Source organism: Fringilla coelebs (genome assembly GCF_963513975.1).
Source record: "Fringilla coelebs genome assembly, chromosome: 12".
NCBI lineage: Eukaryota > Metazoa > Chordata > Aves > Passeriformes > Fringillidae > Fringilla > Fringilla coelebs.
The window spans coordinates 21,239,158-21,265,020 of NC_140038.1; the positions used below are offsets into that span (position 1 = coordinate 21,239,158).

Here is a 25,863-nt window from a genome sequence, read left to right on the forward strand (position 1 = left end):
GCCCACGGGGCTGAGGGGAGCCGGGGCGCCCGGAGGGACCCGCGCCCCTCACGGAGCGCGCAGCGGGGCCGGCAGCGCCGCGCGGGCCGCGCCGCGCACGGCGAAACTTTACGGGCAGGGCGGCGGCCACACGGCGTCCCGGGGCGGCTCGGGACCCGCAGGGAGAGCCCGGCGGGTGCGGCGGCCGCGGGCCGAGGGCTCGGAGCGGCGTGGACGGCCCGGCCGAGGAGGCACAAAATGGCGCCGCGATTCAAACGCTGCGCGCTGCGGGCGGGCGGGGCGGTGGGGGGGGGGGGCGGTGTCCCGGCGGGGTTCACTGCGCCTGCGCGCAGAGTCGCAAGATGGCGGACAGTGCGGAACTAAAGGTAAAGCGCAGCTCCGGGTCCCCCCGCGGCGCCGCCGGGGCCGCGGCCGAGACCGGCCCGGGGCAAGACGAGCCCCGCCGGGGCGGCCGCGGCGGAGCTCCGCGGGTGGCGAGGGCTGAGGGGCGGGGTGGGTGGGGAGCGGAGCGCGGAGCTGCCTCCCCTCGCCGCCCCCCCTCGCCGGCCGCGCTCTGCCGGGCGGCCCCGCCGGCAGCCGGGGCAGCGCGGGCGGCTCCGCTCCGCGCCCGCCGGGTCGGGCCGCGCCGCCGCGGGCTGAGGGCGGCGGCCGGGGGAGCCCCCGCGGGGGGCGGCGCGGCCGCTGCCGGGGCGGGGGACGGAGCCCCGGGCGCCCCGCGAAGTTTGCAGGGGAGTCCGGCGGGAGCGACCCCCGGCAGCGGCGGTGCCCGCGCTGACAGCGGGGGGAGCGCGCCGGGCAGGCCGGCTCGCCGCCCCTCCGGTAAATAAAGAACGTCACAAGCAGATGTGGAGGAGTTCCGCGGTGTTGAGCTGGCGGCCGTCCCTGTCATCCTGCGGAACGCGTGGAAACGGGGCGCTCCGAGCCGCCCCGCAGCCGGGCCGGCGCTGCCCGGGCCGGGGTCGCCGCGGTTGGGGCGTTTTTGGAGGATTTTTGGGGGGGTTTTGGGCGCCCACCCGGGGGACAGGAGCGGGAGGAGCTCTGCCGAACGCGGAACTTGGGGTTTCCTAGCGCGCAGAAGAATGAGCAGTTTTGAGGAAGAGCAGCCGCAGGATGCAGGGTGGTAAGCATCCGCCCCGCAATCCCAGGAAAGGACCCCCCGAAACTTTGCGGGCGCAGACTGTGCCCCGCACACCCTGCAGGGTGCTAAAAGTTGCAGAGTTTCCTCGCAGTTGTCACAGGGTCGTTATTCACCAGGAGGGCTCCTGCCTCTTAAAGTTTGCAGAGTGAGCGGCACGAATCAGGTGGATATGAAATGTGTACGGGCACAGGCGTGTTAAATGTGTAGCATCAACTACGGAATATGTCAAGTATGACTAAGGAGGTATTTTGTCTTTCCCTTGAGGTTTGCTAGATCTCGGTTTTCTGTGTATCAAAGGTATCGTGCACTTTCGTTTTTAGATGCTTAAGAAGCTGTCAGCAGGTGAAGAAATATTAAATCTTGGGTGTGTTCTGGCTTGCGTGGGTCAGGAGCCTTCAGATCCTCCTTTAAACCCTTCTCTGGCCTTCGTTTTTCTGGGTATCTTCAGACCACATTGTATTGCTTGAGCTGTGTAGTCCTTAAGCCTTTTTTCTTTTCAAACTCTCCTTCCCACATAACGAGATCAAAGGGTTAAGATGTGATTCCAATGCTCAACTTTTTGTTAATTTTAGCGTGGCAAATGGAATAGTGTGTTTTGGTAAGTAACTGCGAGGGTTTCATGGTGCACAGCAGCCAGCTTGGCTTTATGTGATGCCTTTATTAGCAAGAGGGACTCAAAAGGAGTTCAAAGAGATGGGAGATAGGGAAAAAAGTCATTCCGAGCCCTTCATTGATTGCTGTTAGAAATCTCCTTCTTGAGAACCAGTAGAGAAAAATCAGAGTTTTTTTTAAATTTATGTTTCCTAAAGTGCCGCTGCTGCCTCAGGGATGTGGAGGGTAAATGGCAAAGTTACTATTTTATTGTCAGTGTCAGTTTTCTGCTCAGGTTATGATTGGAGTGGTCCTTGCAGGCAGGGATTGGAGGATGGCACTCTGTGGAAAGTTGGGCTTTTTTCTGTAGCGACAGGAGCTTGGCAGTTTGCTTAACAAAAAAAGTAATTACTTCATAAATTCATACTTGGAAGACCTCAGGACATTCTGATTTCTTTTGTCTTTAGACTGTACAGAATTAAAAAGGTGCGTGGGTGGGTCCTGCTCTGTCGGGAAGGAGAGGGGCACAGAATCTCCTGCTTGGCTTGGAGCTGTCACCCTGCAGCTCTCCAGGCTCTCAGGTGCTGCAGGAGCCGAGTGCTCCTCAGAAATGTGTGCCTCTTGGAGAGCTCTGACATCGTGGCTGGGGACGCTGGCTATTTTCTAAGCAGGAGTAAATCCCCAGAAAACGTGCTTTTAAGTTCTTTTTTTGGGAGTTGAAAGGTAGCTAAGGGAGGGTTTGTGATTACGACTCTGCTCTTTGAAGAATGACCAGTGAATTCCTTTAATTATTTTCTTAGGTAAAGCCTTGTACGGTTCTCCTCTGATTAATTAGCAAATGGGATTGATTTCGGGTTTAGTGACCTTTAAAAACGAAAATCAACTGTAATTCTTGGGCAGGGACTCTTTTGCCTGGCCAGAAAAAGTTTGTCAGAAAAACTTACTCAAGTTTCTAAAACTTTGTTGCCTTCCTGTGCAAAGAACCCTGGGGCTATGTGTGGGGAGCATGTGGAAATTAGGGAATGTGATATGATGGGTGCTATTGCCAAAGGAAAATTAAAGTTCTTGCTCCCTCCAGAAAAACAGTGGTCAGTCTTACTTGCCACAATTTTTCATGGAGTTTTAATCATGAAATTGCCTTTCCCGTAATGTATTTTCTTACCACAAGCAAGAGCCTTTCAGCCTTTTTTGCCCCCATTTGGGATTGTTTGTTCTGTGGGGAAAAAAAATAATCAGATAAGATGAAACACAACTTTGCAGATCCCAGCCTTGCGAGGTTCCTGAATTCCTGGTACTCAGGAAGGCTGGGGTAAATTGAAGCAGTATGTTTTCCTTTCTGCTCCTGAAATAAGGTAACTGCAAAGTTTGTTCTTCTGCAGAGTTCTCCCTCACTCCATAGGCTGAGGCATATGTGAATTTTCCTGATCTTAATTACTATTCCTGTCTAATTGCACCCAGACTCTAATTTATCTCAAGGTAAGCTATTTAAAGCTCTTTCTAATTGGAAGGAGTATACTTGAGTGATTAAATCTTTCCTTCAATATTTCTTACATCTCTTTAAATTGGTTATTAGATTGTTGTGATCTTTGTCTTCCACTCCAGCATTTTGGAAATCATTACACAGTTTGCAATAATCAATTCAATTAACCACGGATCAAAGAATGAAAAAGAAAAGCTTATGTTCAAGTATTGTCATTCTTGATACTGTCCTAAGAAGCTGGTTTGGAAAGCACATGCTGGGAGGTTTTCTCCTTTGTTCTCTCTCCTTTTAAGAAAGTGCCTTTGGGGATTGAAGAGATCCCTGGTGTGTTTCTTGTTAGACATAATTTATACTTTAAAAAAAAAAAAAGTGAGCCAAGAGTTTGAATGAAAATTCATCACAGCATTTCCACACAATGGTGAGGAACACAAACCACTTAGAAATATTCTCAGTTGGGAAATACCCCTCCCTGAAATCCAGGGAGGCACTTTTGGGATAACAGTGACAAATGGACCTGTGGAATTGCATGCCTAATTTTAATAAACATAATCTACCTGTTTCAGTGTTCAATTAGAATTTTACTCTTCTGCATTACGAGCTCTTCCTGCTTAATCCTTTTATAAGTTGCTGAGGTTGTGTGTTGCTGAGATTAAAGTAAATATAATCTACTTTTCATTGTTATCTGAGCCCATGGATTATGTTTGCTCATGCTCTAATTTGGTGTGTGCCAGCACAATTGTATTTTTCACTGATTTTTGGGCTGGATATCTTTTTTATGAGCTTTAGGTCATCAGTGCTGGGGTTGCAGATATCAGAGGGATAAAATTGGCAGCTGAACTGTCCAAACCTCAATCCATAACCCTTTTTTATTGCCAAGAAACCCCAGATTGTTGCGTGCACATAAATACTGTGCCAGAGAACTTTGGGTAAACCTTCCCTGTCCAGGGAAGTGCCAGAGAACCTGGGGTAAACCTTCCCTGTCCTGGGAGGATCTCTGGGTCTGTGCAAGTCAAATTCACTTGAGGAGGAAGCACCAGCATTTTTTAGTAGTCATTTTTAATGGATTTACAGATGATTTTCTTTTGGTTATAAATGTATTTAGGAATCCCAGTTAGAAGCAGGTAGGAGATGCACCTTATTCACTTTATTGCACGAGAAGAATGTTCCTGCAGGGAGGAGAAGTGCTCAGGACTGCCTGGCCTTTGGTAAGACTATTCATGGATCAGGCACACAAGAGAAATAGTTAACAACATCCCATGGAGCCGGGAGTGGGGAGCTCGGGTACCTCTGATACTGGAGTTATTTATAGGGATGGAGCCTGAGTGCTGTGGTTTATAGCCTGCCCTGCATCCAGCAGAGCCCAGGGAGGGCAGACTTGTCCCTAATGTGTTTGGCACGGTGGGATGGAGTTCCTGGAATCTCTTCTCAGGGAAATCAGCCTCTCATCAGTTCTCTTCAGTGCCATTAGAGTGAAAACCAAACCAGAGCTTCAGGCACTTGAGGCTCGAGTGCTCCCTGTAATTGTTCTGAGATACCCTGAGCCCTGTCCTCTCTCTGGAGCTTCTCCTGGAAACCTTGTTTGTCTTTAAAGCTTAGGGTGAGGTGAGGGCTGACCCTCTGGATCATCTGCTGGAATTCTTATTTGCCCTAAAGCTTGGGGTGAGGTAGGGTCTGACCTTCTGGATCCTCTCATGGAATTCCTGTTTGTCCTAAAGCTTAGGGGGAGTTGGGGGCTGACCCCTTAGAGCCTCCTCTGGAATTGTTTGTCCTAAAGCTTGGGGTGAGTTGGGGGCTGACCCCTTAGAGCATCTCCTGGAATTGTTTGTCCTAAAGCTTGGGGTGAGTTGGGGGCTGACCCTCTGGATCATCTCCTGGAATTCTTGTTTGTCCTAAAGCTTGGGGTGAGTTGAACTGGTGCTCTCCATCCCTGTGGCATTGGGCTCTGCTGAAACGATGGAATTTGAAGCCATAGTCCCTTGGTTGCTTGGGAATCAGCATTTTGAGAGGGTTAATTTTTGGACCTCTCAGTGTCTCAGAGGATTTGTGGCTGGAGAATGGATTTTTTCTCTTGGGGCTTTTCTCTTACATGGGATGTTTGGCTTTTAGCTCTATGAGGAGAGAATTTCACCTCCAGAGCTGAAGTTGTGTCAGAAATGTCTCTTTGTTCTTGCTGCTGTGTTTCCAGTGTAGATACTTTTGCTTTACAGGTGCCCTTCTAATGGAAAACTTGGCTTTATCACCCTCCATAAAAAGTAGTAAAAGCCTTTTGAAAACCCCAGATTTCAGGGAAGAATGCAAACATGGCTTTTACGTGAAAAACTTCTCTGTAAATACCTTATGTGCCTCAGTCTGTGCTGCCCCCCTTCACCTCTGATTAACAGAATTGTGCCTGCAAGAATCACAAATAAATGTTTGTCCTGTTCTTGAGCAGGGGAAATGCCCATCTGGAGTGACTGCTGGGGCAGCTGGATTTTGGGCTCCTCTTGCTGAAGCTCAGGTATTGATTGTGCTCTGTCACTGCTTCAGCTCTGTGCAGACCAGTAAGTGCTGAGAGTGTTGGTTTGGGCTTTTTAAAGTGGAGATGATTGGATTTTATGATGCAGAAATTGCATGTAGTACCTTCAGTAGCAGTCTGTTCATGGAAACAAATGCCTTTCTTAGAAGTAGTGTGAGTAGAGAGAGCAGCAGATAGTCAAAAATCTTTTTCTAGGGAAGGGGGATGAGGAGGAGAAAGGAGCTTACAAAAGACTGCTTATTTCTGTAATTTTACTCAACGCTATCAAAGCTATTTCAAACGTAGCCACTGCCATAAAATGTGGCTATTTCAAAGTAAATTAAAAGCTTGGGGGCTACAAGACGAACTAGAAGTATTAAAGCTTTGTGAATAGATGGAGCTGAGGATGGGACCAGGAGATGGTAGTTTTGCTCTGATCTTGCAGGTTTTCAGGCAAAATTTTGTGGAACCAGGTGAACAGGATATTATTGTCCCTTCAAACATTTTCTTCTCCCTCTTTGGCTGAGGCTCCCGTGGCTGCTGCAGCTGCATTGATCCTGGAGCTGCTCAGCAATTTGCTTCATCTTGTTTTCCCTTTGGGATTGGGGCTGGCTGTGGATGTCCCTGCTGGTCTGTTGTGTCCCTTCAGAGCCCTCTGCAGATTGGATTCCAAGGCTAGGGAGGAGTGGGAGGGTATTATGGGCTTGTCTGGAATATGGGAAACAAAGAAATGAAAAGCCAGGGTACAATTAGACCAGAGGTCAGCCTGAGCTTGACCTTCACGTCTATGGGAGATGATATACAAGAGATTTATATGGGAAGTGGCAGGATAATTAATGGGAAGGAAGAGGAGCCTCCTACAGGCTGTGCTTGGGGAGAAGGGAGCCCTGGGCCCTGCAGCAGAGCAGGGACTCCGTGGCCACGTGGAAGTTTATTTAGGGGACAGAGATAAGTGCTGTCACCTCATGGGCTGCACTGCAGATGCTCTGCAGTGAACTTCCCGTGTTTGGGTTAGGAAATGGGAATGAGCTGGCTGGACACATGGGAGTAAACATGGATGGGCCCTGCCTGGGCTGCAGGAAATGCTCCAGTGGCCACTTTCCATCCGGGAAGGACGCCCGACTGCAGGACAGGGAGCAGGGGCAGCTCCTATCTCTGCCCTGCTCACACAGCCAGCAACTCCTCCTGCACAAATGGTGGAGCATCCCTTTATCTCTGTAGGGACTTCCTTCCCTGTCCCTTATCTGTTTGTGGTGTATCCTGAGTGCTTTTTCCCAGTTTCCAGCCCCAGTATAAATTGTTGTGCTGAATTCTTTAAACCAGAGTTCAGCAGGGCTCTCCTGTTGGTTTTTCATGGTGTTTCTTTCCGTTTGACACCTTCTTGCTTGCTCCTTGATCCTGAGCACAGATCATTCATGATTCTGGTTGGGAGGGACTGTGGGCAATCTCCAGCCCAGGCAGGATCAGCTGTGGGGTCAGAACAGGTCACTCAGGGCTTGGTCCAGTCTGGTCTGAGACACCGCCAGGGATGGAGATGGCACCACCTCTGTGGACCACCTCTTCCCTGGCTTAGCTGTTTTCATGGTGAAAACAGGGTTACTTTGGCTTTTTTGATCTCCATCCTGAGCCTCCTCCTTCAGCTCGTGCTGTGTTCCAGTGGGAGGATCATGGCTGTTTCCGTGGTGACCTCCTGGACACGTTGGAAGGTTGCCAGGAGGTTGCTCCAAAGCCTTCTCTCCACCAGGCTGAAGGAGCCCTGTTCCCAAACCTCCTGCCAGGACCTCACTTCTTTGACACAGAATTTCTGGGAATGGGGTTTGGGCAGGTGATTCCATGCCACAATGTCGTTCTTGAGGAGTTTTTACTCCTGAGCATTTCTGTTTGTGCACATCCTCAGCAGTGTGCAAAGTAGTTCCTGAGACTGTCCGCTGATACAAAGGGAAAGGTGGGAATTGCTCCCAAAAAATTAGAATTTCATAAGCAGTGAACCTTCAGAGGGGAGAAGGTGACACACAGCTCTTCACCAGGAGGCTCCATGAAATTATTGTCCATTTGGAAGCTCTCCTTCCCCTTCTCCTGCTAAATCCATGGCTCTAAAGCATGTGGAAAACTGAGCTCAGTCTCCTCCTTGCTTGGCTGCAACACCTGAAGTTACATCTTTTGTGGTCACAGTCAGTGGAGTGTGCAAACACGTGAGAAATGTTCTCAGAAATTTGTGCTGGGCAGGGCTTAGAGGCCTGGCTTTTCTATGCTGGGCTTACACAAGACATTAAACTGAAAATGGGTTATACAGGATGGTTTATACGAGATATCCAACTGAGAAATGATTAGTTAGTGTGCAAAATAGAATATAGGATGAAAATAGCAGCAAAGTGAGTTTGCCTTGGCAATTTAGCTTAGGTGCAGCTCCCTATTCTTTTTTTTTGTAAAAAGCAGAAGCCAAATGCAGTAGGGATAATTTGGATCAGGTAAAATCTGTGATCTGAGCTGCAGGAGAGTCCTGTGAAGAGTTGTGTGGATGAGAATGTTTTTGATACATTCATTCCTCATCTCCTTTCTTGAGACTCCCTTGACAAAATGATCTCACTTCTGTGCAGATGTTGTATCTCGTTTCCCTGGTGCAAAATAAGAGCCTTTGAAGCAGTCCAAGTATTTGTGGAGATTTTCAGCTTCTTGGAAAAGCTGTTGGAGGCAGCTCTGCTCAGGCTCTGGATGGAGCTGTGAGTGCACCTAGAAATGCACAGCACCAGGAACGTGGGACACAAACAAAGCTGTTCTTTTTGGTAGGTTCTGTGTTGATTTAACAGCCTCTCATCTGTGAATCTGCTGAGGCCACTCCATGGCAGGGCTTCAGAATTTTTTTTTATTTCAAGTATCAGAACTGTTGTTGGTTTGAATCACAAGGATTTGAAATAATATTTTTCTAAAGGGTGTCCACCCAGTTTTTCATTCAGTTAATTCCTACTTTTGCCTCTTTGCTGGTAAAATGTGTCTCTTTCTGTTGTGCAGTGGCATTTTTATTTGAGGCCCTCGACAATGTCACTTGCTTTTAGAGGAAATGGCTGAAAATAAACGTGTTAGAAACGGATTCTTAGGGATGGAAAAGTGGCTGTGGTGGTTCAGACCAAGGGTCCATCCAGCCTGGTGGTGTCTCCTGCAGCTTCTGGAAATGTGTGAGTGAGGAAAAGCAACAACAGGGCAAAGTGGGAGAAATCCCCTCCCGCAATATTCCTCCATCTGCAGGCACTTGCAGCTCAGCCCTCTGCATCCAGTGGGGTGCATGGGCCATAATAAATCTATTTGTAGGTGCCTTTCCAGGTTTCCTTGAACCTTTCTAACCTGATTTTGTTCCCAGCATTTTGGGAGGGATTTCTGAGCCTGCCTGTGTTGTTTGGAGCCTGGTTCCATCCCTGGGTGTTGTGATGGAGGAGGACAAACAGCTCCTCCTTGTCCATCTCTGTGTGCTGCTCATGGTTTCTAGACTGGATCACAGCTGTCCCCAGGTCCTCTATTTTTAGGTTTAAAACTCTGAGCTTTTATTATTTTTTCATTAGGGAAGTCATGCTGGACTTCTGCCATCCTCTGACATTTCCACTTCTCATCTATGTGTATATATGTATATATAATTATTTAATGTGTTTTTTATGATGAGACCACCGAACCCACCCACACTTGGACCTTTGGGTGAAGCAAGAATTTATATAATTTAGAAAGATTTTTCTTTTTGCTCTCTGCTCCCCCCCAACCATTTCTCCCAGTGATTTGTGTGCTCACAGCTGAGCTGATGTTCTCATACCTGTGTTTATCTTGGGCCCAGCAGTGGCAAAGGTCACTCTGCAAACTCTGGGCTGGCTGCTCTGCTTTTCCCACACGTTCTGGACATTAAACTGGGCTCTACCACTGCTGCTCCATCCTTCAGACCCCGCTGATCTGGGCTTTTCTGGCTGTTCAGGAACAGGTTAAGCCAGTGCAGGACTCCATGCATGACCTTCCCCTATTGTTTGCTCCTGGAGCAGCTCAGCCCGATGGTAACAGAAGAACTTTGAATAGCAGCTGAGGATCCAGGGCCTGGCTTCACTTTCTTAAAGGAGTTACTGATGCTGGGGGAATACTCAGCTCGTGTGTGCAGGCTGGATTTTCATCGTTTCCTTTGACCTGTGCTGTTCTGTTGTTTTTAAACACACAGAGGACTCTGGGGTGGTGCCAGGCTGTGTGGAGGGGAAGCTGAGATGTGTTGAAACTTGTTTCCCATGTTCAGTTCACTCCAAAAGTTTGGTAGAATGTGCCTCTGTTTTCTAGAGGACATTCACACAGTTTGGTAAAAGGCTTGAGCTAATTAATAATTAATTAACTGCATGGACTCCATTGCTTGGGCCCACACGATGATGTCTTGATGTCTTTATTTTTCCTTTTGGTATAGAGGCTGAGCAGTACTGTGAAGCAGTTAAAATACCCTTACCTGGGAGGAGGAGCTGTAGGTTGTTACCTAGTGAGTGGATCAGGAGGCACAGAGGTGAAGGCAATTCATACTAAAAATCTCTGCTGAAACCCAGAAAATGCCTTGTTTTGTCACCAGACCCTAAATAATCCTGTGTGTGTAAAAGGGACAGGCTGGGTATAAATTCATGAACCTGTGAGAGTTATTCAGAGGCCATTAATGAGCTGCAACAGCCTTGTCTATATGCAAATTCCTATTCAGGGTGGGATTTGGATGAGGTGGTTAATGAGGTGGGGCAGAGGTTTGGTCAGTCAGGATGAAAAGGAGCAGTGATGGAACATCCTCCTCCCTCTGCCCCCAGAGTGGGATGGGAATGGGGGGAGGAAGGCTTGGAAAAGTGAGGGAATGTTGAATCAGAACCTGCAGCTCTGTCTCTCTCATTTGGTTGGGATTTTGATGATTTTGCTATCAGAGTTTTCTCTTTGGATGCTGGTTTATTCCCTGTGAATGCAGGATCCTGTTGGAGTTCACTTGCAGTGGTTTTCATGGATTTGAAATCCTAGATGTGGCTGAAACTTGGCTTCTAGAAATCCCCTCGTTCCATCAAGGGGTTTGTTTCTGTGCAGGGTAGGGGTTATTGTGGGAATAGATTAATTGGATTCAGTCTGATTGTGAGGAAAGGTGTCTGGAGGATGAGGTGGTAGGCTGGGGGGAATGAAATCTCCCTCTTCCCACCAAGCAATGTCCTTAGCATGTGCCAGAGTGCTGGGAAAATGTTCCTAAAGGCCCTGCTGAGCTCTGTGTGGGCCAGGAAAATATTGCATGCAGAATATATAGAATTTCCTAACTCACTGCGTGCTTGAGCCTATAGGTAACACTCTGGTAATGCACATAAAAATGCAGTCTTCTGGCATGGACAGCTCTGGAAGCTGGAAGGACAGAATATCCCAGATTTTGAGGGCTGAAACAGGATTGTGGGGTCGGGATCAGCTTTGCCAGCAGTTCAGGCCTTGCCTAAGATGCATCTTTGGCTGTGTTTTCATTCCAAACTGTTTTCTTTCTCCTCATTGAGGGCTGAAGAAAAGCAGGAAGATCTGCTTCCTCTGCCATTCTTCTGCCATCTCTGTGCATTTTGCACAGTGGGGAGAAGCCCTGCCTGGGGGCTGATATGAAAAACTGAATTTCCTGCTCCCCCTCTCCCTTTCTGTGTGCCCGGGGCTCTTTGGGCTCCAGCCCTGGGATCTGCATTCAGGCCTTGGCACGTGCTGCTGCCATGTAGAATATAGAATTTATTTATTTAATTTATTTAATTTATTGATTTATTTATAATAAATAAATCAATAAATTGAAATTCTGTCAGGATGGGAGGTTTTCAATGGGAGCTGAACTTCTCCCTGCCAGGATTTTCACCTGGGCTTGAATTCACATCATAGAACTTCTTTTGCTGATTTCTCTAATCATAAAATACATTTTAGCACTTTAATCTGTGTCAGTATGTGATGTAAATATAATATAGAATTCAGCATTTATTTATTTATTTATTTATTTATTTATTTATTTATTTATTATCTGTAATAAATAAATTGCAATTCTGTCAGGACAGAAGATTTTCAATGGGAGCTGAAGAACTCCCTGCCAGGATTTTCACCTAGGCTTGGATTCACATCACAGAAATTTCTTTTTTCTGATTTCTTTAATAATAAAATACATTTTAGTGCTTAATCTGTGTCAGTATGGGATGTACAAAATTCTGTGCCATATAATAAATAAATTGCCATTAGTAAACCATTCCAGACTCATGGGAACACAAGTTTCTTGGTGCAGGTACCTACAAACCTGACCCTGTGGATCCACAAGTTGATGCTTCTATGAAATAGAAAGGGGCAGCAATTCTAATATAACAGTACAATTCTTAACTAATACAGTGGAAAAACATTTCAAAGGTGCAAATCTTTTATTTAAATATCATAAAAACCAAATGTAAAAAGACAATTTCTCAGGATCCTTCAAGCACTTAATTAATCTTGACGACTTACTGCCATATGACTACCTAAAAAAAAAACCTGTGTACTTTGGCTGCCTGAGGTAATTGCTTAGGAAATGAAGAAATGTGGAATTTTCTTTGAAATTTGCCTTTTTCCATGCAGGTGCCAGGGTGGTTGCTCGGTGGAATCCTTGTTCTCAGCTGGTTTTTGCAGTGGGAACTCCAGGGCTCATTTCTGTGATCACATTCAGGCTAATTGGTGGTAGTAATCAATTATTATTTCAGTGCTGTTCGAGGGGCACAGGCTGTTTGGCCAGCGCATTTCAGAGGGATTTGTTGTCAGCAGATTTATTTCCTTTGGGAAGGGGAGTCTTTTAGGGATAAATTATCATTTCCCATAATGGACGTTTTAGCTTATGTCATAGTCCTTTCCCCCCCTTTTTTCCCCCTTTCCCCTTTTTTCCCTCTTTTCCCCTTTTCCCCCCCCCCTTTCCCCCTTTTTTTCCCCCCTTTCCCCCCCCCCCTTCCCCTTTTTTTTCCCTTTTTCCCTTCCGTTTCTCCCCTTTTTTTCTCCCCCATTTAAAGCTGTTTTGGAGCTGTTAGTGGAGGTTTTTCTGTGTTCCACAGGAAATCCCAACAAGCCTCCTGTGACCAGGGTGGTCCCGGTCCTTGGTGCCCACTGACAAAGCCTGAGCTCCAGCCTTGGGAATTCATTTCTTGAAGGGAGTTGTGCCTCAAATTCCAAAAGAAAACATGAATTTTGTCATGTTCCAGTTTGGCTTTGATGATTTTTTTCCTTTTTCCAGTGTGAATTGTGAGCTGATCACTCCGGTTTTGCAGTTTTCCCTCTCTTGGGGCATTAGCAGAGCCATTGGTTACTTTTCAGGGAAATGAGATTCAATTATGTACTGCCTTCACCCTGCTGTTCAGCACTTTGCAATTCAGTATCCAAATTTAATATGATTCTTAATTAAACCTTCTTGAGATACCAGAATAATAGTCAGGGATGATGTCGTCTGTCTCCTGTGCTGCATCCTAGAAAATGGGACAAATGAGGAGAAAAAAGGGGATAGTTTGGATATATTTGAGTGCATAATCTCATCTCTTGAAGTGTTAGCTCATTTGGAGCTAATTAATAGCAAAGTTTTAGTGGATAACTAATTTTTCACTTAGGCCATGTGGGGAATAAATCACTTTGCAAGGTACAGAAATAAGATTGTATTTTCAAAACTTGGAGGCAAATCTGCATCTCTTTTGTCAGTAATTTATTTTAATCAAGTTGGAGTTGACAAACACAAGCCGTGCAGTGCTGGCTGTTGGTGCAGCAGAGATTTACAAAGTTTTACAAGCAAACATCCCCCTGGGTGTGGGGATGTTGGTCTTGGTGAGTGTGTCCTGCTGCTGACAGGCTCGGGGAGCTGCTCCTGGAGCACATTCATGGAATTCCAGGTGCATTCTTCTCCAGCTTTCCCTCCAAATTGACTTACAAAAGCTCCCTGTGCTTCACGAAGGTATTTGAGATATTTCGGAAGTGAGCAGAGCTCATATCTGGTTGGGAAAGGGTGGCTGGAAGGGAATCTGGCAGGAAAATCCTGTCTGGAAATCCCAAATCACTCCACGAGTTGGTGGGACCATTTCTTTTCTGTTAATTGTGGATTCTAAAGTGGATATTTTATTGTTTTAAATTTTATTGTTTTAAACCACAGAGGGAGGGGAAATCAATGTGAATTTGTGACCTCCCATGTGGCTTCTTGGTCCTGTCTTTTTCTACACAAACAGACAGCATTTCAGACTATTCCTGAGTGCTCTGACAGTTGTTTTATTTTGATTGGAAGCTGTGATCCTGAGAGAACTCTGGGTTTAGGAAGCTCTTTGCACATCTGTCTGCATCTGCCTGGGGCTCCACTGTGCCTCATCCCGTAGGAGCTGGCTCCTCTGTCAGCCAGCAAGGCTTTGGTGAAGAATATTCTTCATAAAAAGTCAATTTGTCTGGCAGTGACCCTCTCCCAAATAATTGTCTTCACCCTTAGCCTCAGGTGTGTTTGCAGAGAGGCTCCTGTGTCAGATCCAGGAATTCCTAAACTGGAATTTCTGCCTTTGCTTGGTGTGGAAATCATTCCCAGCTGCTAAGAGAAACAACACCAGGGACAATTAAGTTTAAGCATGGCTGAAAAGAACCTGGAGTCTCCAAGAAAATGGAGATTACCACTGTGTCAGCAACCTTATTTAATACCAAAAGTAATAATATCCTTCACCTAGCAGGGAAATTCTCCTGGGCCTGGTAAAACTTTCGTTACGGATTAAGATAAAATGGGGCTTGCTTTAAATCAAACCTGCTTCAGACATGACTTAAGTCTTGGCAGACTTCTCCTAACAAATCTCTCTCACAGCTGGAGCAAATCCCTGCCCCAGCAGCTCTGCCCAGCATGGTTGGTGTGTCCTCATTGTCACCACACAAAAACCCCACAGGGCTCAGTGGGAAAACTGAATTTGGGGGCTCTGGTCACACCCTTTGGCTGGGTCTCACAAAACCCCACAGGGCTCAGTGGGAAAACTCTGAATTTGGGGTGTGTGGTCGCGCAGTTTGGCCAGATCTCCCTCTCAGAGGAAAAAAACTGTAGGAAAAGGGCTGGATTTGGGGTCTAGAAGGGCACTCAAGTGCCAGGTTTAGGTATTTCCCATCTCCCAGAGCACAGCAAAATTCCACAGGCATCTGTGGGATCTTGCCAAAAGCACAGGACAACCTTTGAGAGGTGGGGATTATGTTAAAAATTCCAAATTCTGCCTTTGCCCAGCAGCAGTTCAGGGGGCTGGAGCTGCCTCTGCTTTTCCAATATCCTGTCACCGGTCACTGAGTTTTGGGACTTTTATCACCGTGGATTTTTGGGATCCAGGCAATGACAGACGTCTCAAAGAACTCGTGACAACTGGGGTGGGGAGCTCTGGCTGGAATTTACAGGCTGGACTATCAATTTATTGGTGTTCAGGTATGAAACAGCATCACTGAGCTTCCTAAAACTCACTGAATTTGGGGATAGTGAGGTTTTACCAACATAATAAACTAGAAGAAGTGTGTGCCAGGGGAATATTCCTTGGACTAATTATCTGTGGAGTTCTGAGTTCTGTGCTTCCATGGGCAGGTACAGAAGGATTTTGGTGGGAGATCCTGCCCAGAAGCTTCCACCTCAAGTGCTGCAGTTTTTATGATCTCCTCCCTGCCAGCTTCTTAATGTTAGCACTGAGCTTAAAGTTGTAGAACCTGAGCTTAAGATGACACAATCACAGAATGGTTAAGGCTGAAAAGGCTGGTTCAAGGGTCAGAATGTTTCTATAAATAGGTTTGCAGCCATTGAATTGACAAGGAAATCTCCTGTTTGTGAGCCTGCAAAGGTAAATAACACCTGCTGGCTGCAGCTCTGGCAGGGAATGCATTACTGGGGAAATCAGGAGTGCAGGTTGGGCTTAAGGAAGCCCAGATCTCTGGAGGTGCCATCAGCAGCTCTGCCCAGGCTGTTTGGCCATTTCCAGCATTGTTTTGTTGACTGATTTTTATGTTTCAAGCCTGTTTTTCTTGTTAGCTGTTCAGTTTGCTCCTACAATTACAACCTGGCCTTTCTGAGCGCTGATACCTGTGTAAACAGAGTTTTCTCTGATAAGAAATCCTCAATCGTCTTGTATGTGCAACAAAATCATATTTATACCTGCTACTGCCTGCTTCCTTTACTCCTCTAGTTCTGCCTTCATTCCCAAAACCTTGCAGGTGCCACTGCAGCCAAAAAAGCGTTTTTCCTGATGAAACCCTCCTTAAAGCCAGGAGGATGTTGCATATTTATGATTGTTCTCCTGTGCCTTTGCCTCTGCTCTGCTTTGAATTGCAGGGGCTCCAACCTGTGGCTGTTTTGGTTGCTGGGACAAAGGCAGGAAGTCCCAGGCTGTCACTGCAGCTTCCCGGGGTTTGCTTCACTCCCTCCTGCAGATTTTTGGGAGAAAGAGCTCAATTTTTATAGTTCAGCCTTGAGAGTTTCCTTGGGTGAGCCTTGCAGGTGGGATTTAGGGTTAGGGGATGTGGGGTATTAAAAATGGGGATGTTTTAACCTTTGGGATTGGCCAGGTTCACAGATCTGAAATATGCCAGAAGCCAAGAGTTCTGTGTGAGTGTCGCTTTTCCAGAACATTCCTCTCAGGGGTTAAGGAGGCTGCTCAGGGCTTGCAGGAGCTGTATTTTTACAGCTGGGGCCTGGAGTTTACTGGGATTCATTCAGAACCATTTCCATACTCATCTGACATTTTCTTGTTGCTTTTGTTTGAGAAAAAAAGATCTATTTCAATTTATTTTTACCTGTCTTTTGGAAGTGATTACAGAATTCCTTTTTGATAAAGGGGAAATTTCCATTTGTGTTGTTCTTCACCTTTGAAGGAATTTGCTGCAGAGCTTGCTCTCCTCTGTCATAATGACTCTTAATTACTAAAGATCACTAAAGCTAATCACTGTGTTTTTAATAACGAATTTACTATCACTGCCTGGAATTGCTGTTTACAAATTGATCTCCCATTTCTTTTTTCCCCTCTTTTTACTCATTCTCTTCCATCTTTTCACTGGGTTTTGAGGTGATTTTTTTTTTTATTCCTATTTTTCCCCCCCTTATCTTTCAGGTTAATGCTGGGAGGACTGGGGAGGACCTGCTGGATTGCTTTAGGCACAGAATGTGGTGTGGGCCCAAGCCAAATGCTTCTTGCTGTTCTGGCAAATAATTTGAATAGGTTTTGGAGCTTATTCCCTGCTTCTACTTATCATAAACATCCAGGAATAACTCATTGGATTCTCCTGATAGATCCTAGGGTTGATAACTGGAGAAATATCCTTTAAAAAAAAACATGGATCAAACTTGCATTTGAATATTTTGCTTTGAGGACAGTTTTGGTGCTGCTGGATGGGTGAAAAATGCTCAGCTTTGTCCATCACTCTGTGGATGCTGCTTAGTTTATTAAAAATATAAATAAATATTGGTTTCTACCTGGGTTTTACCTCTCAGACAAGTCCCTCCCTTCTAAAAGTGGGGAGAATAATACAGGTTCACACATTATTTCCCTGGATAATCAGTGCCCGTGAGACCAGCCAGAGGTTATCCAGGGAATGTCTTATCCAGAGGTACCAACACTTGGATTTTATTTATTTTTAAGCTTAATTCCCAGTTTCCATAGGTCATGGAGACAAGATGCAACTCCTGAAAATGCTCTGAGCTGCTAAGCTGTGCTGAGGGCTGGAATTCTTGGAGCTCAGTTTGGGAATCTTTCCTTGGCTGGAACAACTGGCTTTGTGTGGAAAGCCAAATTTCATCTCTGCTGTTACTCTTGCAGAGAAAATCCAAGTAAATGATTCTTACCTTCACCAGTTTTCATCTCTAATAGCTTTTTAAAAAATGTCCTGATTATTTTGGGAAAGAGCTGTAGGTAGGAGGTCCCTTCCCTGTGGATAATCACCCGAGAGCCCGTGGGGAATGACATCAGTGCTGCCCATGGATTACTCCCATATATTTCAATTATTTTTTTTCCAAATCTCCTTGGTGGGAATGCTCCTTGTTTCCAGATGGGTTCTTTCAGAATATTTCCTCAACACACAGAAATTTGGGATGCTCCTGCAGCAGCAGGAATGGCATCAAACGCTTGGGATGACACAGTCAGAAAAATGGCCCAGGTTGGACATGGTGAAAACAGGGAGGTGGGAACACAGCCTGGCCTCTTTCCCACCTCACACAGACAGTTGTGGGGCTGGTTGGATGGCAGCAAGTGCCCTGAGGGATTTGGGAAGGCTGTGGTGCTGGAGTTGGGATGCAGGGATAAGGAATCCATGAGTGATGCAGTTTTGGTGCGGGAACACGTGGTTGGGTTGGGTTGGGTTGGGTTGTGGAGCAGGAAATGTCAGAGGTGTGTTCAGAGATCCCTTCCTCACTCCAGGAAGGTCTTCACAGGTAGTCAGAGCAGAAATGTGCCACAACCCCCAACTAAGTTGGATTTCTGGAAAGCTTCTTCTGACTTTCACTCTCTGAAAAATGTTTCTCACCATCCTCATCCTCTTTTTGAACATTGAGTGTTCCCCTCAGTACCAGAATGCACAATACCAGTGTGTGCTTGATGCTGGGATTTGTTGGAAACCAGTTGGAAGCCGAGTGCCAAAACCTCGACCTTTTTAGAGCTAAAGAACATCAATTCCTTGTGCACTGCAGTGCTGTTTGCAGGGATGAATATTCCCACAACTGAACACCTGGAATTGCAGCCAGTCCTTTCGAGCTGTGCCTCCTTTCATTTCTCTGCAGTTCAGCTCTTTGTTGTTGTTTTGTTACTTTATTTCTTGTTAGGATAGAGAAATCCCAACATCTTGGCAGTTCTGCTCAGCAGCCAGGGGTGGGGGCAGTCTTTGTGCTGGGGTTTGTACCTGGCAGGTGCCAGTGATCTTTGTGCTCCACTGCTGCAGGCAACAGGAAAGAAAAGCAACATTTCCTGCAGCAAAACCCTGTGTGTCTTTGCCCTTCAGCTCTGCTGCTGCAGCTGAGCCAGCAAGGGCTTGGAGTTGAGATGAGGTGAGATGTGACAGAGAAAATGGGAGAAATTGAGGCTTTTTCCTGGATTTTCCTGGTGTGTTTGGCAGCACTTGGGCTGTTTCCCTGCTGTGTTATCCTGCCTGTCCCAGGGTCAGGATACCTTGGGTTTCTGCTGTGGAGCTGGGTTGGTGTCAGATTATGCCCTTTTCTGACCCAGAGATGGGGCAACTGAGAGGTGTTTAAAAACTTTTATTCCATTTTCAGTTTCATGAGAAGAGTGAGCCAATACAGATATTACAATTCACAGCATCACAATCAGAAGCCAACTATTTCCTAATTACAATGCAGTGTAAGTGTTTCTTGGCCTATGAGCTTCAGCCACACCATGGTGTAAATACCTTAAAGCCAGTCATCTAAAACTGCCTCTCATGGGTCCTACCACAATGCGTTTTTTCAGAGTTTTATTTCTCTAAAATATCTAGTCTTATTTGTAAGGCCAACCTTTGAAACTTGTTTCCAGTTCCATTTCTCTCTCAGCAATGTCTGTCCTATCCCATGGCATTTCTAAGTCAGCATTTCTTATCTCTTACAAATCCATTTCCCACAGGTTGGGTCCTGTAAACCCCAGCTGGGTAGGAGGAGGGACAGGAATTCTCCTGTTCATGTTGTGGGAGACTTTTCCCAGCTCAGCTTCCCAGGGCCACCATCCCCTGGCAGTGCCCTGCGCAAGGTGGGCACGGTTTGAGGCATTGCCTCTCTGTGATGTGGCTAGAAGGTTTATCTATAAATTATGAAAGTATAACAAACCCACCAGGCTTTATTGCTGCTTTTAAGGACAGATCTGTCAGTGCCCTGAACACTGCAAACAAAATTGTTCTTGTCCTCCTGTGCGAGGAATGCGCCGGGTGGGGAAGATGTGGGGATTTTGTTTGTTTTGGGCTCTGAGGCTGGCTCCAGCATGGCCCCTGCTCTCTGTGTGCTCATTCCAGCTCGCCTTTACCTTCAAAATGGAAATTATCCAGCGTGGAGCAGGAGCTTCTCCCTTGCCTCAGTTATTTCTTAATCCTCTTGTGCTCTTGGCGAGCTGAGCCCGGGAGTTTATCACAAAACAAGAACAGAGTGAAGCTCTGAGAGGTTCTGCCTGTTCAGGAAGTGACTTTTAATGGTGATGGCATTAAACCCTTCAGCTGTAACTACTCATTCTACTGAAGAAGTGTTTGTATAGCATTATAAATAGTGTTTTTCCATGTTTCAAATCTATTTGTTTCACTTTCCTTTCAGCTGTCAACACTTCAGATTGGAGCTGAAATGCCTTATTCTTTTAAGACATCTTCATTTCTTACCAAGTACCTCGTTTGTTCTCATTAGTGGCTCTGTGACAGTCTCAGAGTTAAGTGTGAAGAAGGTTCTTGGGGTATTCAGGGAAATAAAACAGCTCCAGTTCTATCCAAAGGGTTTGTGGAAGGCTGCAGCAAGGATTTGCAGCGAGGTTCCTGAGCTGTGGTTCAGCAGAGCAGAAATCTTGTGGCAAACTCGACTTCAGTGTGGCTGCTGCAAACCTCATTAAAGACATGAATCATCTCATTTAGGGCTTTTAAGTACCAGGAGCAGTTTCAGTGGAGGGAAAACCTCCTGTGGACACCTGGGCAGTGAAGATCTCTTGCTGGAGGTGGAGCTGGAGCTCTGAGGAGATGATGGGAGTTTTGGGCTGGTTTTGTTAAAGCCAGGGCTAGCACCTTTCTAATCTTGGCACTTCAGGTTTGAGAATTAATGTGGAAAAAATCAGAGCAGTGTTTGAGACAGAGTTTGCACATCTCGAAGGACCAGAGAGGATGGGAGAATTTGTAGTAAAATTCAGAGATGTCAAATGCAAATTCTGGTTTGGCTCTTCATCCTTCAGTGGCTGGGAAATTGCAGAACCCTCCCTCATGTGCTGCTGTAGCTGCTTTGGTCCCAAATCCATCCATCAAGTGTTGTTTGGAATCAGATCTTTTGGGACAGAATATTCAGGGTGTTTCATGCTTTCCTGCAGAAGATGCCTGTCACATCGATGGGTTTTAGGCATTGTATTTCTTTATGATTCCTTGGGAATCCAAACTTTTGCAGGAATATCATCCTTCCAGCTGGTGTCTCGGGCCTTCTGATGATGAGCAAGCCCCTGTCAAGCACTGAAATGTATTTTTCAATAAAAACCAGGCCCTGAAGTTGATTTTCTGGCTCCTGCCTGCCCAGTTGATGCACACTGGTGATTACTGGTTTCACTGGTTTGGGAAGTGTTTTTCTCAGTTCCGGGAGAAGTGAAGCAGGTGACAAGTTGTACCAGTGTGATTCATTAGATCCTGTTGGGAGGCACTTAAATGGCTGTGCTAATGAAGATGCTAATTAACAGAGGGCAAAGCCCAGCTTCCCATCCAAACAGGGCCCACGGCTCTGGTGGGAGAAGAGCAGAGGTGGAAGGGGAGGAAGTTTCCTTTAACCCAGGAGTGGTGTCAGGGCTCAAATGGGATTATATTCACTCTCCTTTTAATGTCACTGATCTCCTCTCTTTGAGCCTGTGTGGATCAGTTCTGCTGCATGGCAGAAACCAAGGGAGGCTGGTGGAAGTGCTGCTTGGAGTTGAGGGTTGGCACACCTTGGATATTGTCAGTGTACAACTGCTTTTACATCCAGCTAGAGCAAGAAAAAATTCGTACCATCAGAGATTCTAGCAAGCGATTAAAAAATAATAAGAGTTACAACTTTTATTTTGCACCGAGTCCTTTTCTCAGCTTTTTGCCCACAGAATGGAAATGCCTTTAAAAATCTCTCATTGCAGGCTTGAAAATAAACACTGAGCATTGTAATAAATAGTGAGCATTGTATTAAATCCGTGAGCATTGTGAAAGGGGGCAGAGCAGTGGCACAGAGCCTTGACAACTTCATGCTTGATGGGTTTGCTTTCTAGTGTCGTGTGGATGCTGAAGTCACCTGTTAATTCTTTGTTTTGTTTCTGGTGAGGATTCTGGAATTCACCTGTTAACCCTTCCGTCTTTTTCTTTGAAACAAATGGTTATAAGCCTTGGGTGAGGATGCTGAATTCACCTGTTAACTATTTGGTTTGTTTCTCTGAAGCAAATGGTTCTGAGCCTTGGTGAGGGTGCTGGATTCACTGTTAACCCTTTGTTTTGTTACTGGTGAGGATACTGAAGTCACATGTTAACCCTTTGGTTTGTTTCTGGTGAGGGTATTGAATTCACCTGTTAACCCTTTGCTTTGTTTCTTTGAAGCAAATGGTTCTGAACCTTGGTGAGGGTGCTGAATTCACTGTTAATCGTTTGGTTTGTTTCTGGTGAGGGTGCTGAATTCACCTGTTAACCCTTTGTTTTGTTTCTTTGAAGCAAATGGTTATGAGCCTTCGAGTTTCGGAGCTGCAGGTGCTGCTGGGCTACGCGGGCAGGAACAAGCACGGCCGCAAACACGAACTGCTGACCAAAGCCCTGCACCTGCTCAAGGCTGGCTGCAGCCCCGCCGTCCAGATGAAAATCAAAGAACTCTATAGGAGAAGGTTCCCCCAGAAAATCATGACCCCAGCAGACCTGTCCATCCCCAGCGTGCACTCGAGCTCCATGCCGGCCACGCTGTCGCCTTCCACCATTCCACAGCTGGGCTACGACGGCCACCCCGCCACGTCCCCCCTGCTCCCCGTGTCGCTGCTGGGACCCAAACACGAACTGGAACTGCCCCACCTCACCTCGGCCCTGCACCCCGTGCACCCCGACATCAAGCTGCAGAAACTCCCCTTTTATGACTTGTTGGATGAGCTGATCAAACCGACCAGCCTAGGTAAGGACAGCTCCTGCAGGGTTTGGGGGAAAATGGTCAAATTCAGCGGCTGCTGCTGCTGCAGCAAGGGGTTAAATATTGCATCACAGCAGTGTTTAGAGAATTGCTATTTTTGGTAACTTTTGGAACAGATTGTTCTACATGGAGAGACATCTTACCTAACACTCATTAGTTGCTTTAGCTGAGCCTCTAAATATGGTTTAAACATCCGTTATTTTTAAGGGGGGGCTTTGAGAAAAAACAAACTAAATCTTAGGAAAAAAAAGGGGAAAAAAAAAAAACCAGTCTGCTTTCAGTAGTTCTTATAAACCACAGAGTTTCATTATTTTAAAAAAACCCCAAAGTAAACGGAACTACCCCCAAATCCATCAGGCTTCTAGAATGTTCTATTCCATGCTGGGAAGGAGTGCCAGGCTGGAAATTTGCTGAATCCATTACAGCCCGAGCATCTGAATTTAGGGCTCTTTTGCAGTTGTGGCTACTTTCCTTGCAGCTGATTTTTGTGGGAAGGTATAAATCAGTGGTGGAGCTGCTGAGGAGAGTCTGCTGCTCCCAGAGCATTATGTAATGTGTGATTTTCTGGGCTCCACGGAGCCCTTCGCAGCACGGTTAACTTCTAATACTCCTCAATATTGCCTATATGCACCAGGCCTGGTGATTTCTGTGTGGTGGAACCTTCTGCTGGTTCCACCCCGGGAAAGATTCCCTGCTGGTAGGAGGAGCAGATTGGTGAGAGGAGATCTGGGGAGAGAGGGTGGGTGAGTGAGAAAAAAAAAAGTCCTCTGCAGAAGAAATCCCTTGTAAACAAAGCTGAGCAGGTACTTTCCAGTGACAGTCTGGAGGGCTGGGGGATGTGGGAGGCCTGATGTGTGAGTGCTGAGGTTGTCTGTGCATTTCTGAAGGATCTGGCACAGTATTTTGCATATTTTTTTTTGCTTTAGCTGCTGTAATTGAGGGAAAAGGGGAGAGATTTTGGTAATTTGATCTTCCGGTTCAGGTGTTCTTTGCAGAGGTGCACTGTATCTGTTTAGCTCTAATCTAAGCCCTAATTGCTGAATAACCATTCCAGGCAGTGCTGGTGCTGGGAGCTAATGAGGTGCTCAGTATGTGTCTCATCACTTTTACATCAGAAATACTTCAGAATAAGGCTGTAATTTCCACAAGACATTCCAGTGCAGGAGTGATGGTGTGCATTCATTTATTTATTCCTGGATGTGGGAAGAGCCCTTTGCTGTCAGCTCTGAGAGGGACAGAGCACCCCAAATGCAGGGATCATCATTCACTCCCTGCCAGGTCTCAGGCTGCAGGAGCTGATGGACAATGGGATATTTCTCCCCTTTGTGGAGTGTCAGGGTAAGAAAATGGAAGTGCAGTTCCAAGCAGATATCTTTGGAAGCAATCCCTGTCCTTTCTGGTAACTTCAGGAATGTTTGGGGCTTGTTTTGTGTGGGGATTCTCTTTGTCTCAAGGAATCCTATTAAGAAGCCTTTGAGTTGAGAGCTTGGGGGGAGAACTTCAGTATCCATCATAAAATTCTGGAATGGTTTGGGTTGGGAAGGACCTTAAAGCCCATCCCCACACCTTCCACTGTCCCTGGCTTTGGACACTGCAGGGATCCAGGGGCAGCCCCAGCTCCTCTGGGAATTCATCCCAGCTCCTCCCCAGCCTCTTCAGACTCAGATTCATTTTCTCCATTTATGCATTTACTGATACTTTGACTGCAAAATCTGAAATGATTTGTAGAACGTTTGCCCCAGATGGTCTGGGCATCCTCCTGTGTGCTGTCAGCAGTGTGGGTTTCCTCAAGTGTCCCATGTGTGGGTTCCCTGGTTTGTTTTCCACTGGCAGATATTACTGCAGCCACTCAGAACTTGGAATTTAGCCAGTGTTTCAGCATCTCCTGCTTGCTTTTTCCCATCAGATTACTCATGGGATAGGGATAAAGGACTTTTGAATTGACTCTGGTTCCCTCCCCCACAAGGATGAACTGATGACCCGATGTGGGGTTTGGAATAATTCTCTGCCTGCTTGAAACAGAAGGGAAAGAAAATGTGTGTGAGAGAGAGAATTTGTGTAATTCCAACTTCACACCCTCCTGAAATGCCATAAAACTGGGCAAAGCACATCCTTGGGTGCTGGGATTGCCCGTGGTTGTTCCCAGGTGCAGGTGGCACAGCTGGGAAGGTTTGCTCCAGTTTTCTGTCCCTTTGAGAAGTGATGCTTGGTTGAAGAAGCAATAATTTGAGCGAGCCTCCGGGCAGGGAGTTGCCCAGCAGGGCACTTGAGCAGGCATTCTGTACCCAAATATTTTGTGTGGGTGGGTAGCACACAGCTAATGTGAGGAACAGATAAGGAAATGAAATCTGCTAGTTCTTATTTGTACCGTCAGGAACAAAAGGAGGAAATAGAAATTCTTATATTTGACTGCAGCTCCAGCCTGGGATTCAGAGGGATGTGCTGGGCTGAGTTCATGGAATGCAGGGATTTCTCCATCCCTGCCCTTCTCACCAGCAACCTGGGATTCTGGGCCGAATCCCGGAATCCCTGAGGCTGGAAAAGACCTCCAGGATCAGAGTCCAGCCTTTGATCATCACCTTGTCCCCAGCCCAGGCCCTGGGTGCCACGTCCAGTGCTCCTTGGACACTGCTGGGCTGAGACAAAGAGCCATTTGTTCCTTTGCAGTGGAGCTGTTGAATTTGATCCACATTTATTAGTCACCCTCCCTGCCAAGTGCAGAAAGCATGGGGATGGGATGGGTTTGTGTCCCAGCCAGCCAGGAAAGCTCCTCGCTCTGCAAATGTGTGCTTGCAGCTCTCTGCCCCTGCTTAGCCACAATTTTCAGGGATTTTTAATTTTTTCATAAGGCTTTTTTGTCCACTCTGCCTTTGATGGAATGTCTGCCTTATTCCTGTGCTTCTCTGTTGTTCTCCTAATAGGATCTAAAGAGGAGAATTGAGGTTGTTTGTCAAGTGAAGCTGCAGCTCTCTCTTAATTCCCCCATTTCCAGCCCCCAGAGCACAGACATTGCTAATTGGTTGTTTTTTAAGCGCATTTTCTAAAAGTAACTCCTAACACACAGATAAGATCTCTTTTGTGTGCTGAAATGTGTTTACTGTGTGTAGCAAGGCCCAGAATTTGCCAGATTATTGTGGAAGGGACATGAGATAGTTAAGCAGCATCCTAAAAATGCCTCTTGTTACAGCAAATGTCATTCCTAATTGCAGGAGCTGTGTAGTTGTTCCAAAAAACATTTTAACTGGCTTAGGGGTCTTTACTTACCTGTAAGGGAAATGAAGCTGTTTTATTTTTTTTTTTCCAATTGAAAGGATTAAAGCTCTCCTCCTGTTTAAAATCAGTCCAAATGGCACAAGGATCAT

The 25,863-nt window shown here is 46.4% G+C and overlaps 1 protein-coding gene across 1 annotated transcript in view; it reads left to right on the forward strand.

The window, feature by feature from the left end:
• Window positions 1–237: 237 nt before the first annotated feature.
• Window positions 238–25,863, forward strand: part of PIAS1 (protein inhibitor of activated STAT 1) — a gene marked incomplete at its 5' end in the record, with an annotated part of 55,283 nt that continues 29,657 nt past the window's right edge. Inside the window, 3 exon segments of the mRNA XM_084213973.1 lie at window positions 238–276; window positions 279–365; window positions 22,042–22,486. Of these exon segments, the coding sequence (XP_084070099.1) occupies window positions 238–276; window positions 279–365; window positions 22,042–22,486 (571 nt within the window).